General features: G+C 32.0%; 1 protein-coding gene across 1 annotated transcript in view; it reads right to left on the bottom strand.

The window, feature by feature from the left end:
* Nucleotides 1-16,921, bottom strand: part of AstA (allatostatin A) — a 147,616-nt gene extending 130,695 nt beyond the window's left edge. Inside the window, exon 1 of the mRNA XM_088240473.1 lies at nucleotides 16,589-16,921. Coding sequence (XP_088096599.1) covers nucleotides 16,589-16,611 — 23 coding nt within the window. The 5' untranslated portion in view covers nucleotides 16,612-16,921. The remainder of the gene's footprint in view (nucleotides 1-16,588) is intronic.
* Between the last annotated feature and the right edge of the window lie 227 nt (nucleotides 16,922-17,148).

Below are 17,148 nucleotides of genomic sequence, written 5' to 3'. Positions count from 1 at the left end.
GTTAGTCTACGTGAAATACGAAGGTTTGTTAAAGTTAACGGTATTTAATAATTTATAAATAAACAAGACGTCATTTGTCCTCCAGCTTGACGGTAATGGTAAATTTAAATTATAATCATATAATGAATGAAACATGTTGTAATACTTGTAAGTTAATTTAAGTTTATCTGTTAATTTACCGTCTAAACAAATGAATACACATTTGTGTTACATTTCATTTTATAGCTACTTTTTTTCTTACTTATGATTCTCGCAACTCGCGTGGTGTAGACAGTTATAAAATATTTAATATATGTTTTTTTAGCATAGTAAATAAAATTTATTATTGCTTTTTATATCAAAACATTGTAACCGAGTATAACTTGATTCGAATTGTTTGGCTAAAAACGCTTGCGAAAAAAATGTATAATAAAATAAATGCGAGCGTACATCGAAACATCATAATTAAAATATTGAAATAAAAAAACATTTATTGAAATTAACAAATTACAACAGGGATGGAGAATACCTTAAATAAGGGAATATGAATGTCAAGGCATTTACAGGGTTTATGACCTGTCATTGGCTGGTTTAAGTGGCCACTTTACACACTGTGTAACATTCACCATTTGCCTATGTTTGAACATCCATATTTCTTCAATTGTTCCATTTGTTGATTTTAGTGAAGTTAAAGAGCTGAAACCTTTATTGTTGTGAAGAGATTCATCTGACTGAATTGTTTCACATACTAGGCAATGCACAACAGGGTGAGGATAGGCAGATGATAATGATATGGTTCAGAAAAAAAAAAATATTAACAAAAATCTGTCAGGTTTGTTGCAACTCTTTTTCAGATTTATCTATGGCTTAACGTGTACACATAATATTATGTACTTATTTTTGTTTCCTGAACCCCGATTCTGTAACTATTTTCCTTAACTTTAGGTAAATACGAGTATTAAGGATCAAATCCTAAGTTAAGGATGTTTGCGATTCTCGATTTGACAGATGAATTCCTTCCGCGAAGGCGAAAGTCCTTAAAACTTTCCTTAACTTGAGGCGGCCAGTTTACCCGACGCGTTAGCGTTAGCTAAGGATGTTGCGCAATTTTGTTTTTAACAGAAAACTAGTATAAATACATAGTTAATTTTGCATATAAACGTAAGTTAACATTGTTTGCTACTTTATTCTGTATTTTTTTCATTATTTATTACCATCTACGTAAAATAATAACTATGCTTAATGCTTTTGTCAAACTTTGTGTTTTCAAATGTTAATAAAAAAAAACCCTTTTAATTTTTTGTAAAGTTGATTTATTGCAGATGCTTACTAAATATCGAGTTTACTTAATGATGGCTTAAGTACTCATATGATTGTTTTCTAACAAATATTTTTAATTAAAGTAATGAACTATAACCTATAATTGTCTGCCAACCACATCGAAGTTTGCGTACAAATATAGGTTTTGGACATACAACAGTGTCATGTTATTATTAATAATGCGTTGTTTTTTCAATTTAGGATTGTACGTAAAAAATATTTCAATAATGGCTGCAGGGTATTTAGCCTGGGATATAGTGGAAGCAGAGGAATCAAATTCTACGAGGCTCCATTATAGGCTGTTAAGAGAGAGCCAAAACCCTTAAGAGCTGGAGAAACAACAGTTCCATTATTTATTTAGAATATCTAGGGCCACAATTTCTACAATTTTGACTATTGACAGTTTATTTCTTACTTCTATGGCTAAAAGATAAAACCATTGACAATAAAGGCGGTATTTCTAGAAGACAAATATAATATTAAGGATTTATCCTTACCAGAACTTTCCTTATAAACAATAGATCGAGAATCATAAAATTCTTAAGGACATCTTTCGCAAGGGATAAAATCCCTACTTAAGAATCCCTTAAAAACGGTAAGGAAAGTTACAAAATCGTGATTCAGGCCTCTATAAACTATTTGTGTGTAATGTGAGCAGACATACACATAAACATATGTGAAATTTTCGTCCTTCCAAACCCTTTTTTGAGATTCTTCACTTGTTAAATCGGTCAACAGAGTAGACATTATTGCCTTTTTATTTATTTCTTGTCTCAAATAGAGCCTTTTATACCATTTTAACCACTTTTAATAGCTTCATTCTACCGGCCTGACATTTTTTTGGTCCTGTACCCATTTACATATTTATTTTTAAAAAATATTAAAAAATCTTTAGTAGTTATTTACAAGTAATGAATTCATGGTTGTTTATTCAATTTTGAATACTTTGTTAAGTATAAAATATGAAATAACGTCTAAATTTACAACATACATACGTACGTATATTTTCAGCCTATCTAAATAATTATTTACCGTCACTTTTGAACTAAAGTTATTTTACGATAAAAACATTCTCAGGATCAAATTATCTGATAATAAGTAGACCGTGTCACATTATGCCATGGATTTTTACACATTTGAATTTATCGTGATTCGGTTTTCCATATTGTTTTAATTGAGAAAAAATTCTGAAATGGAAAACATTGAAATTTAAGAAAATAAAGTATGGACGTCTCGGCATTTACAAGTTGTTAATTGATCCAACTGGCCCGAGAAGGGGTATAAAAATTGAAAAATATTTTCATGCGTTGCCAAGTAGGTGGAATAATTAAATCAAATTTATTTCACCTACATTGATAAAAATTTTCAACTCTTTTACTTCACAAAAAATCATGTTCACAGTGTAAAAAGCTACAATTCAAACTAGCCAATGACAGGTAATTAGCTGTGTTAGTGCCTAAACTTAATTTTTCCATCTTTAAAATGTTTTCTACTTCCTTTTTTAATAATATATCGTAATCTTAATAACTCCCTAGGGAGTGATATCCAGTCTTTGTCTACGAACTTTTGGACGATTCAATATATTAATCAATACATATTTGGATAGCCAAACATTTGTAATTAGTATTAGATTTTTGTAAAAGGGAGATACTGAAAATATATGTATATGCATAATAATCTCGTATTAATCTACACAGGTTAGAAATTTATCGTGTAATTCCGTCTTCGTAATATATTTCACTAAAACACAAATTAAATGTAGTTGAATAGAATCGAATGAATCGAGGAAACTCGTAATGTGAGAAAATACAAATAGAGTGACTGTACTATGAAAAGGTTGCACCCATTTCCATGCCATTGAAGAGAGGACATGGTTTCTTTAGAGAAATAAATTGTAAAACCTTTCTAAAATGAAGTCTTCACAATCTCGCGATTGTATAAAAAATATTTGAAAAACCTACGCTTGTCAGCTTAACAATAAAATACAAAATACCCGATCCATTTTCTACACCCTTTCACACGTAAAGGTTAAAGCGCTCGTTGGGGTGGTTCTCATACACCGTACGTTTATAATTTATCCCTAGAGTGAAACTAATGAGATTCAATTTTAACTTAATATCCTAAGAAAACAAGGCGATTCACAATAATACTGTTATTTATGGAGATCAGTAATAACTGTTATTTCAATGTCGTACAAATCGCTTCATTCGTCGAAATGTTCCTAATCTTACATCTTAAGAAATACGTTACCAGATTATAATAATTAATTTTATAATACCTCACACAAAGGAAATTAATAGAAATTGAATTAAAATTGTAATATTCTACCATTTTGTGATTTCCTTTGTGAAATCAAACGAATTAGGCCCCTATATGGCCCAAGCCAGTAATATTATAAGAACAGATAATTGCATGTGAGGGTTGCCTTTTATATTTCGGAATTACAGTAAAAAAACTCAAATTCATTATCGAAAATGGCTTTATTGTTTTTCGAAATATTCTCCACGATGATAAATACACTTTTGCGTCCGTTCGAACTAATATTCGAAGCACTTTTGCCACTCAGACTGAGGTACCTCTAAAACATGCATTTTGAATGCATCAATCGCTTCTTTGGGTGCCAAAAAACATTGACCACGCAATATATTTTTAATGTTCGGGAGTAAAAAGAAGTCGTTGGGTATACATATTCAGGATTATAAGGCGGATGAGTCGTAAATTCGATGTTTTGATCGGTTAAATATTCAATTGTTTGTGCCGATGAATGAGAGTGGTGGAGAATAATCTTTCGTCGGCGGTTGGTTTTTATTATTTTTGCGAAGACTAATGGTCGGGTACCATTCAGAATTGACCGTTTTACGTCGCACCAAAAGGACGGTTGCGAAATGTCCAGTTTTTCTAAAAAAAGAGGCCGTTTTGAAGTGCTTCGTCTACGAACAACTTTTGTTGGATTTCACTCATCTCGAAACACCCATACCATCGACTGCTGTTTCGTTTCGGGCTCGTACGAATATATCCAAAATTTGTCACCTGTCACAATGTTACAGACATGTTTTATAGCACCGCGATCATATTTTTTGAGCATTTCTTTCGACCATTTGTCACAAACCTTTTTTTAAACGATTGTCAAATTATGTGGAATCCAACGTAAACCATTTTTTTCGACGCCCAAATTTTCGTATTGTATCGAATGTATTCTGGTCTGGCTAAATTTCACGGTAAGTCAAATGACGATCTTCCATTATCAGTTGATGCACAGCATCGATATTTTTCGAAACAACAACCGATTTTGGACGATCTCACGGATTCCGTATACCATTGATAAATACTGGTCCTCGATGGTGCTTCATCGTCAAAAGTCAAATTAAGTTCATAAATGCACTGTTGGTGAGTTAATTCACGTCGAAAGTTCGAAAAATCACACGAAAATGTTCACGTTTTATTTCCATTTTTCAACTGATATAGAATTTAGAAATAACTATAACAATCGAAAAAGGCGACCTTATAATAAAGAATCTGTTTAAATATAGCTTTTAAAATGTCAAAGTCTACGATAGAGGTGTCAGTTCCTAGATAGCAGCACCGGTGTTGCCAAATCTCGAAATATAAAAGGCAACCCCCTTGTAATAAAAATACGTCATTGATTTCATCAAGTTATGCTACAATATCATTATCATCATTCCCTTTCCGCACCTCATGGTGTATAGGGCACTGCATCGGTACACCGATCGCAGCGTATCTTGTTTTTTGTTGTTACATGAAGGTAAGGTTATCAGCCTTACGCTTCAGATGCTAGTAGAGGGACTATGAAATGTTCTAATGCAATTTTTTTTTTTTAATTCCGGGTCAACTATGTCGAAAATCGAACCAGAGACCCCTTGCATGGTAGGCAAACGCGTCTCAGTACTGCACTTAGGTAAACAATAATTAAATGTTAAAAAATCATCCCCACCATAAAATCGTTTATTTGGTACAAAAAAGCAACGTTTAATAATTTATTTTGGAAAACAACAATCATTACACAGAAAAAAAACATTTTGACATCATCATTAAACCCTTACCCGCACCTGACGGTGCATAGGGCACTAAACTGTCAAATAAAATAAAATGGTGGCCTCCATGGAGTAGTGGTTAAGACATTCAACTCACGCACGGAAGGTTCCGGGTTCGATTCCCATTGAGATCACAAAAATTGGATGTGATTTTTTTCAAGCCTGGGAGTTTTGTGCTCTAATTCACCACTGGGATTGGGCATCCTAGTCTGTTGTAGTGCGAAAAAAATTCAGCATACCTTGATCATCTATTACAGGGCGGTATAGTGATTAGTCTTACGCTTCGGGTGCCAGTTCAGGGAAAATGAAATAGTTCAAAACTCGATGCGAACGTTTTTTCACTCAATTTTCTGATTCGGGATTTTGAGCTGAGAGCAACCTTCGAGTAGAAAACACTAGACTTGGGCTCTTGTCCGATTTCCCTCACAGAACAGTGGTCATTATTCGCCCGTATATAACCTATCCTATTTACTCAAAAATATTTATTTATTGAAAACTTCAAGTACTAAGAATAAATACTTTGGCGGACTCATTGCTAAAAGCGACACCTTCCAGCCAACCAAACAGACTGGTCAAAAATTGTACTAAAAATAAAATATACATCAACCGATACGTACATAAAAAACATAAATACTTAAATTTATATTTAATATATATAATAAATTTAATTTCAACTTTTTTAATTTGTAATTTAAGAAAAACAATGTACTTTGTCATCACATGCTTCAAATAACTTAAATAAAAGAACATTCTGTTATACCTATTAAAGGATGAGTAATGTAGAAACAGGTTATAAGTTTGGAAGAAAGAGGAGCCAAGAAAAGAAAAGGAATTAAATACGTTTAAAAAAAAAACATTCAAATGAAGGGAGGTCAGAGTTATAAGCAAACGATGTTTCAGACGTTTCTTGGAGGTGGCTAGAGAAGGTGCATTTTTTATATGAAGAGGTAACTCATTCCAAAGTCTAGCTCCTTGAACAGAAAAGGTAAAGCTGAAATTATGTCTATGTAATAATAATATATCTCTTTTGTGATAAATATTAATTAAGACGAATTGAGATTCCGTGGGCAGTCGGTGGGTTTATGATTTTGCTGTAGGGATTTGTTCAAACTAGACCCTGATAAGTTATTGAGGAACTTTCCCGCCATTGACGGCACTAACGGTCGTACTCGTAATTTCGTCAATTTAGTTCATACTGTATCGTCAAACTACAAAGGTTATCGGGGAAGGTAGCCATTCTGGTAGTTGTTTGAGTAATATTTGCGAGTTATTTGTCTTTGAAATTGTAGATTTACCGAGAACTTCCGAAAACATCAAATCACCATCGACTATTTGTTCAGTGGTATTGAGCTTCCTCAAATACGAGGAAGAATGATGTAAAGTTTGTATCGATTCAAAGCACAACTGAATTATGGATGACAACTGAAAAATCACATTTTATCATAATATTTATAGGTACATAAATATCATAACGAATTTTAGTGTATTAATGGAGAATTTCAAGATTTATGCAGTGTTATTATTTTTCAAAGGGTTTTTTCATTCTTATTATTATGAATAACTGATAAAGCGCTATTTTCGTAATATAATACCTCAAAGGCGCTTTACAAAGTAATTTTATAAATAAATTATATTAATTTATAATACTTTTTAATTTTACATTTTACTTTTTTATCACACGCTATGTTCAAGTGGTTTAGAGAACAAGTTGATTTTAAGTTTTTTTTCGAAACGTCGCTTCAATCTCACAGTTTCGTACTTCTGCTGGGAGAGCATTCCACGCCATCAGGCCTGCGACCGCAAATGCGCGTTCGTTGAATTTAGTGAGCTGTTTGCGTAGAGGTTTAATATTCTTTCCTCTCGCTGTAGATGTAGCTGATCTAAGCGTAAGATGCCTAGATGACTAGTTCATCTGGAATGTTTAGTTCCCTCAGATATTCCGGAAAAGAGTTGTGCAGTGACTTATATTTGTTTATATCCCACCCTCTGTGGAAAACGTAGCCAGTGTAATTCCCGAAGTAGTGGAGTGATATGACATGATGATGATATGATATTGATTCTGAAAATAAGTCTCTCTACGGTATTTTATAAGGACTACCGGCGAAACAGTTTATTAATTGGTAGGTTTGATAGGAATTTCCCGTGTTCAGGGCAAAACTCCCACACAAACACACCCATTTGTTGTACCACAATTTAATATGTATGACTTTTCTTTAGAAACTTCGCTGGTTTGTCTTTAAGCCGTATCTTGTTTATGTTATTGTATAATTGTTGAGTGTTTGTTTCTATAAAATAAATAAAACCGAATGATGCAAAAACATGTTTTTAATAGTATTGATTTTTCAAAACACTTTTTGTCCCGTCTGTTAAAATTGAAGCAGTTTTATCTAGTGTAAGATGATGTTTCTTTGTGCATTTAATGACAGCGAGAATGAAACTCAGGTTGTGCGAGCCGCACTCGAGTGGCTAAAGAGCCTCATGCGGCTCGCGAGCCGCGGTTTGCCGACCACTGGCCTAGATTATGCTATTACCATACACCACACCTTACCATATAATTTTTAATATTTTCTAAGATTTTTTAGGGTTTGTCAATCAATGCACCTTTATAACTTTAATGCCCATTCATAAAGACTTTTGTAATCCTGTCGAATGACCATTAAAAAATGTATATGTATTAGAGTATATAACGAGTATCAATAAAGTCAATAAGTAACTTATCGAGAATTCACTTGCTGATTGAATTTGTAAATATTTATACCTGAACGTAAAAATATATCAATAAGAAAATAATCGGTTGTCGCCAGCTGCAGTCTTAAACGTTGTATTTACAAACACAAACTGTAGTGGGAAAGTGGGAAAATAATTGGATCAGACGACCATTATATATTTAATTCATTTTCAGTCGCCATCTTTTACTTGAGTTCGCATTCTTCGATGGAAATTATAAGAATGGCAGTACCTTTAACGATATGACGAGATAGTTCTAGTTTATCTTTTACGCTTCATTTGAATGTAATAAGTTTTAAAGAGCGCAACAATATTCTACTTAAATTTGCAGCAAGACGAGAAGACATGTATTGTAATCGTATTCATTTGAAAATAAGCTGTATTTACATATCTTCTTAAGTAATAATTTATCATCCTAACAATTTTTATAATCCACAACATTTTTGTGGTAATAGATTTTTCAAGATTGCTCGTATGTAGTCTTCGTAACTGGGTGCATGTTTAATGACAGACATTCTTATATCACTAACGAGTAAATAGTAAATATAATATGCAGCTTATACGAAAAACCTCATGTACAAATCATTTATCTTTTTGTTGTATTTATTACTATTATTTTTGTGTTTAAGTGACATTATGTATTTTAAGTATCAAATTAAAACAGAAATGGAGAAAATTTTAAAGAAGGAAATATGAAAGTCCAGGCAATTCTAGGGCGTACGACCTGTATAACATAACATTAACCGTTTTACCTTTGTTTAAACATCCATATTTGTTCAATTCCTTTTTTTTAAAACTTTTTTACTATCCCTAACGGATTATAACGGTCATTTTACAAAAAAAAAAAAAAAAATTATTCTCTGTTGTTGATAATATTTTTTACGCCTTTTGAAAAATTTGTCCGAGTCTTTTGTTTGGTTTTGTCTGCTAGTTTATTGTAAAATTTCAGTCCGTGATTTATTAGTCTCGATTGTCCTTGTCTCGTTTTGAAATGTCTGGCAAAATTCAAAATGTCGGTGGGCAGGACACTTGGCGAGACAACGTGACGACAGGTGGACACCCAGAATAACAAACATGAGACCCCGGCCGACAAAAAAGGCGTTGGAAGACCACAAAAAGGATGGGCCGACGACATTGCCTCGGTAGCCGATAGGACATGGGTGAAAAAAGCTGGAGAAAGCAAGGAGTGGAAACGTTTTGGAGATACCTTTAATCGACAGTGGAGATAACATGGCTGAAGAAGAAGCAAACTCAAAAATTCAATTATAACAGATACAAATTATTAACTTATCGTATAGGTAAACTGGTTTGATTGTTCTGTTATGAGAGAAACAATTTGCAATTTACCTGTCATTTAATCCATAACCTTTAACTTACTCGTATTGCAAGGGCTTTGAAATTTAATATAAATTCACTTTGAATGAAAATCAGTTCAAAATGAAACATCCCATATTTTCCTGATATTTTAGCTGGTAATTATTTCACGGTAGTTAATTAGTTTTTATAAATTCTAGTAGAGAATAATTAATTTACATTCACATGTTTGCTAATTTATGACGAGTTACAGCAGAAAAACGAGTCATGGTTTGAATTTCCTGAAGGAATTTGACTTAAAAAAAAAATATTGATATGCTTATTGTAACATATAAATATTATTATCAGTCCGTGCAACTTGGTTAATTTGCCGAGGTATAATGCTGCAAATAAACTGTGTTTGATATAATATATATCCGAAAGTTTTAGTGGTATTTATTAATCCTTTCTCGATGGGGGTTCAACTCACCTTGTATACTGGGCGTGCCACAACTTTGCAAATATGAAATTATTATAACTTTTGACAGTTTGTATGATTTTCTGCTGCCATTCTTAAGCCAGAAAACACAATTATCTTTTCAAGTTGAAATCACACTATCGTGTTCAACAGTTTTGGGTGTAGACTAATACTTATCTTAAATGGTTCAACACGCCCCGGTTATACCAACTATAATTTTAAATTCTATTACCTTACTGATTTTGTACAAATACATCTGATTTCACCTCGTCACTGGTAATTCCGAATTCGTGCATTACAGAATCACAGGTCTTTTTTTCTATGATAAATTACAATGAATTTCCTTCAAGAATTTTCACTATCAAATTTTGATGTTTTACATATTTGCTAGCTTATATAATTTTAATTTGTTCGTTGACATATGAATTGAAAAAAATATGAGCATCTATTTTTCTGGTAACCAAGAACAAATTCTCGTTTGACAATAAGTCCGCAAATGTAAAAATAAAGTAAAATTCTACAAATTACCTTCTAACGCATTTGTCATTAAAATTTTAATGGCTGGATATAAAATATCATTTTTGTCCTGGATGGATATAAGACTCCATTTTGTTTTACTCCCGTTGAGCTGTATGATATGTTTTATATTACTGTTCCTATTTAAAACCCGTTTTTGATTTAGTAATTTGCTCTTACTTCTGATGGATTGTTTAATTTGCTATGACTGTTGGTTTCAATAAATTAATATGATAAAATAAATTTCTTTCTTCTTACGTTTATAACGGAGAAGATATATTTGTAACTAGCGGACCCGACATACGTTGTCCTACTCAAACGTTGGCAAAGGACTTTTCGTTGATAAGTAGGTACCTAGATACTTGTTTGTGATTAAATTCCAAAACTAAGAATTGTTCATATTCAAATGGTTGAATTCCAAAACATAAAATGCATATTTTATCAAATATGGCATTCTTTTTGCAAACGTCAAACTCCGGTCTTCTCACCAACAGAGGGGTGTACTTATGTAGGAATTTGTTTTTTTTTTTATGTTTAAAATTTAATATTATTTAAGTTTTATCCAGTATAAAGATATAAATGCGTAGAAACGATGTGGAATTTAAGAAAAAAATCTGATTAAGATCTACTAAAAACAAATGCTGTTTGTAAAAATTCAAAAACAAATTTTTTTATACACAAAAAACCAACAGCTTTCCATTTTTTTGCAAATGCATTCTCCTCGAATGCAACCCACCCTGGTAGATCGATGCATAAAACATTTATGCTCCTTACACTTCTTTTACATATTAGATTAAAGATTTTAATATCTACGAACACAGCGCAAAGATCTGTGTTTCTCTGAAAACCGCACGTAAATCGGTTAAGCCGTTTAGAAGGAGTTCAGTGACATCACACGTACAAAGGAATTATATAAATATATAAAGATTGCCATGAAAGGGCTCCGATTACAGTAGAAAGTTGAGAAGTAGAATTGTTTATACATATACATATATAGTTAACAGGAATTTTCGGTACCAAAATGTTTATTACTGATTACCGATGAAAATACTCGTACATAGTTTTTTTGTACAAATTCACACATTTTCACACAGAAAATTAAATTTTCCTTTACACACAATTGAAGATAACTCTAATAAAATAAACATAAAACACCATTTTTTTAAACTAATTATATGATATTTTTTCTACCGACCGGTTTCAGAGCATCTTTATCGAGGTATACTTAGTGAATCTCATCACATTTTACTTTAACGGTGATAACTAAATGTTCAAACATTGTAACATATGGTGCTAATAAGTTGTCTTTTTTTAATTCTTAAAAGACTGTGTGGTAGATTAATCCCTTTGAGCACGGCAATGTAACATCGTATTATCACTAGTAAAAAATGGGTTATTCTAATGTTCGGACATTTGAAAAAAAACATGGAGACATGCTGTTTAATAATTTCTTTTTCATAATTTATGCAAATAAATATACAACTTAGCCCTGTTGTAGAAAAATAAATTAAAAATCACAAATACGTCGCTCATATTACGCGTGGGCATCACTGTCATCAACCGTCTGAAGAATGAATCTATTTTATACAACACCCGCCACAGAACAGCGTCTCTGTCTTTCTTTTTATGAGTTCTATCTTCGTGCTCTCTCTTTTACATGTGTGTTGCTGAATCGACGGACATTTATTCTTAGCGTGGCAAGGATAAATATATTTTTATTAACATCTAGCATAGTTATACAAATGATACTTTAGAAATTCGGTGTGAAACGTCCATTTCGTGAAAACGTGAGATGCATACGATCTTGAGTGAAAGAATTGACTCATTAACTTGGTATGTTTCGATGTTATATTAAGTAATCACTGTTAAATGGAATGAAATAAGATTCATTAGTTAGTCATATTTTGATAAAAAAGCTCGTGTAGTTTTGAAACCGGTCGGTAGAAAAAAAAATGGTTCAAAACAAAGTTGTTTTATATTTGTTTTATTAATAGTTTATACCCGTGGCCTCGCCCACATGGCGTTTCGGTGAAATTATTTTGGTAATAAATTAGTCGAGTCATTTATCAATAAGAGTTTTAGTTTATTAAGTAAGAATTCTCTCGATGGAGTTGTATTTTATCGGGATTGAAAGTGTCTTGGTCTTCCAACTATCGGCATGAAACAAATGCGATGATCCGTCGGTCTATGTTGACGTGCATTCGTTATTCTGTTTCCAAATCCAAAGGTCTATTATAAAACCGAAGAGAGAATGAGAGATCGCATTTGACAGCATTCAGCTTACTTTCATCCATGTTTGTACATAAGGGTCGGTATAATGCTTTCCGCGTCCGGGTGGATGAAAAATACAATATGTGTAAAATTGAAGAATATTTTTGACTTAATTTTTACTCTCAGATGAAAATCCCTAAAAAAAAACCGAACGGAGAAAAGACCACCTCGCAGTTGGCTCGTCTCTTCCTCTCCTTTTATTCCATTTCCTTTTGAAGAATAGTAGCGATATTCATAAAATAGCTCCAAAATAGAAACATTTTAAATTATGGGAAACGAAACATACGTTATTATTATTTTTAAAAAAAGTATATATTTATATTGCTAGTTCTTATTTAGCGCGTTAAGTAATCCGGTGTATTGTTTCCTTTGCACAATCGGGTGCAAATAAGAACACGATACTGCTGATGATTTAAGTACCTAATTTATTTTTTTACTAAAAATACTTCTTGATTGTAAGAAACACCTTTAATTTTAAGAATGTTTGGAGTATGTCCAAACGCTTGCAGACTGCCTGGATTTGATTATCTTTGATTTTATTGTTTAGTTGGAAAAAATGCTATTTGGTAATGGTAATAAACTACAGGTAAAAAACATTAGGCATGTATCTGTGAGAGCAAACATTTTTGCCCAGTAATTTTACCTCTTTTCGCTTTCAGTACCTACTTTAAATTTGTTTGAGATTTTTATACCGCAAATACATAATAAAATTCTGTCAATTACTGAAAGCGCATTTCTCTTTTTAAAAAAAACCGTTTTATTTAACTTCAATTGATGGAAAAGTCGAAATCATTTTAAGAGATGACGCTTTCGAGCGTTTTCTCTCGAACATATTTACTCGGATCTTATTATTAACATAACAAAAGTCTTCAACTCCAAACTTGGGAATCGGGAGAGGGCAACAATTAACTGTCTATCAAATACGAAGTCATTCAATTTCACACAGAAAAGTTTTAGTATTTTAATTAGGTTTTTGAAAAATACCAAACCGCAATTTAAAAATATGTATTCTACGACAGCGGAACTTCGTACGTTTTCGTAGAAATTATTTTCTCGTATTTTATTGTATTTATATAAATAGGATTTGTGCAATCTAATGTATATCACGAGATCGTGGGTATCATGGATCGTGCAGCGAAATTGAAATGGCAGTGGGCAGGACACTCGGCGAGACAAAATGATGGCAGGTGGACACCCAGAATAATAAAGTGGAGACCATGGGCAAACAAAAGAAGTGTTGGAAGGCCACAGAAAAGATGGGTCGACGACATTGCCTCTATTGCTGGTAAAACGTGGATAATGAAAGCGGGTGATAGGAAGGAATGGAGACGTTTGGAAAAGGCCTTTATCCAGCAGTGAATACAATAAGGCTGAAGAAGAAAAAGAAAGAATAATGTATATCACAGAAAAAATATAGACGTAATCGATATTACGCTATAATCCAGGCACTATGAAATATTGTAGTAGAAAAAAAAGTCTGTCTAGTGGTGATGTGGTTATCGTATTCGTTTACACCCATGACACCCGGGGATCGATTACAAAATGATTAAAAAATAAAAGTTACCCTTATCTTTAATTTGAGAAAAAAATGTCGACTTTATCTAAATTCACTATACGCCGCATCAGTAATTTAGCCGTATTACCGTCGATATGTCTGTGAACAAATAATTTATTTTGTGATATTTGTATTTTTTTCAATCTGTACCACTCCAAAACAAAAAAAGATGTTTTCTTATTATTTTATTTTTACGCTTTCTTTTAAAAATTCATACGTCATGTAATGTTCCATACATTGACCAGCTATTTGGAAACACCATCAATGAGCTTGTTTAAATATTAAAGTACTCTTTTGATATTTGCTCTAATTGAATGGACAGAGTTAATTTGGTGTTAATTACTTTTATTTTATTTCACATTACCTTACAAATGTCATTTTTGTACAATTGTTGAGTTAATTGAATTCAGATACGTCTTTGAAATCATACTCTCAAAAATATGAACACGTTTTTAATTAAATAAAATTCTTTCGTTTGACAACCGTAAAAGATTTGAATACGCTATTGTTATATTTAAAAATTAAACAGTGTATCCTCGATATTTATACAGAACAAAAATATCGTCCCTAAAATAAAAATACCTAGTCCAAGAAATGTGTAAATTTGAAAAATACCTTTAGGAGTCTGATAGTAACATTTGGAAGTAATTTCTTAGGGTAGTTGGAGCATTAAAAAATATATACCGTACTTCATTTAAACCTTATATGCTTTGAGAAATATTGAATTTTTATAATAATGTGGAACGTTTTACTTCCAAATAACTATAAAAACTTTGCCGTCGCTTCGGGAATCAAACAACCTACAAGTAAAAACGTATTAAATATCTTCCTTTAAATTGAAAAGAAAAACAAATTGATTGACAAACTTCGAAATAATATTTGAAAGATTTTTATTTTCATTTGCACATTTCGAAAACGCATGCAAAAAAAGCAGTAAAAATAACTTTATGTACATCGAGTGTTTATCGATATTGAACATTTTTACTTAATTCATTAATTATTAAAAAAAGTAGGAATGGAGTGAAATTTGAAATGACTTTTTTCAGAAATACAGAAAATGCAGTATAAAGAATTACAAGAAAATACAGAATAAACAAAAACAAATAATTGAAAAAAAGCTGTCACATAATTATAATCGCACATTTTTTGTATTTTTACAGAAAATAAGGTGTTTCACAAAAAGGCCTCAATATATATTTTTTTGATGTTTTATTTAAGAAGCCCCTGCTAATTGATTGCCTTTCTAATAAAGCGTCTGTTTTAAGTTAAGATAAATATTACGATTCATTTTTTTGTTCCACGATATTTTATTTACTCCAGCAACATAATACATGGATAACAAAATAATTTGATTATCAGCCTACTTAACAACTTCATTACATACTTAAGTGTGTATTTAAAAAATATTAATGTCACGATCTATGAGTTGTATTTTTATTATTCTTTTATAAGCCTCAAAACCATTTTTTATTATATTTCTATACTTACACAGTAATTGTGTCTGCTTTTTTAAAATTTATTTTACTACGCTTTTATTTTATTACGCTTTTCTAACTATTAGTTGGTCGTTTATCGTGACGAATAATGTTTGATATTTTACGTTTTTTTATAAATTGATATTTTATTAAAATGTATGACTTTTTAAAAAAAGGCATTGTAATAAACATAACTTAAGAGAATTTTTACCACGAAGTTAGTAGTTAATGGTTTTTATTTCATAAAACACTCTGAAATAAAGTTTAATTTTGAAATTATCAACGTTCATTAGGTTGAAAGAAAGGCTTAGTGATTGGGTTCATTTATAATGTTCGAATTTTATTCTTTATTTATTATGTATGTGAGGGTACTGCTTGCAAACCCGGCAAAATCCATCTTCATTTTGAGCTAATCACAAAAAACTGATACAAAACTTATCTTCAACTTTCTTTTTAAACTTATTTTTTTTATCATAATCAGTTAATATTTTATACGTAAGCAGTGACGACATAAGCATGGATATGACATAAAACTGTAGTGAAATAATAAATTCAATTTTATACTTTACCAACTTTGCAATAGTAGACTTTGCCGTGTTTGCAACAAAGCCGATAATTTAAAAATTAAGTTTTACAAATTAAGCCGTATTTTCAACTGACAATGTTAAAATTATTGTAAAAAATTGAATTCTGAGTAAGTTCTCCCTTTTTTTAAATTTTGGATTTTGCCTAGCTTGTAAGTAGTACCCTCATGTAAAAGTCACTTCTGTAATTGATTTTTCGTCTTAAAATTACTTAGATATTGTCAAAAATTTTGATAAACAGTTTTTTTTTATTAATTAAGGAGTACGATGATAAAACGAACCGAATACAATTTGTAGTAATACATTATCAAAAAGTTATAGAAAGTATAAATTCTTACCTTAGCATATTCAACCGGATCATTACTGCAGTTTTGTTGCACTCGTCTCGATTGAGATAAAATTTACAAAGTTAATCGACGTGTATCATAGCAATCCAATTTGATGATTCGACAAGAGCCCGCAACGGAAGTCGCAATCGTGTATGTTAAACAGCGTTGCGAACGGAAATACTTAGAAAAACCTCACATGAGTTTTAAATGTGCGAACCGAGAGATACTGTCCGCGTACCGCGCCTTCTCCAGAAGGTCCTACAAACAATAGGAAAGCTGGGCTTTTCCCTCGGTGCAGTGATGGTTCGTCCTTCGCGGACGGTGGTTGAGGAGTTTTTGCGCGGCGAGAGTCCAGGCGGGCTTATATATAAGGCAACAGGCGTGACGTCACGCGGCGGAGGGTGGGGGACACTTGTTGGAGGGATGTTCTGCCCTATGGAAGTATGGAGGGTGTGTAGTATAAAGGATTGCACAATGCTCCTCCGCAAACTCCGACACATTATATAGCAAATTTTCATCCGCGAGTTATTTACTCGGCGCGACGCTATAAACGATTGAATAAAAAACGG

Source organism: Micrasema longulum, unplaced genomic scaffold (genome assembly GCF_059751315.1).
Source record: "Micrasema longulum isolate JH-2025_06_02 unplaced genomic scaffold, ASM5975131v1 h1tg000123l, whole genome shotgun sequence".
Classification (NCBI taxonomy): Eukaryota; Metazoa; Arthropoda; class Insecta; order Trichoptera; family Brachycentridae; genus Micrasema; species Micrasema longulum.
This window is presented reverse-complemented; position numbering and strand designations above follow the sequence as displayed.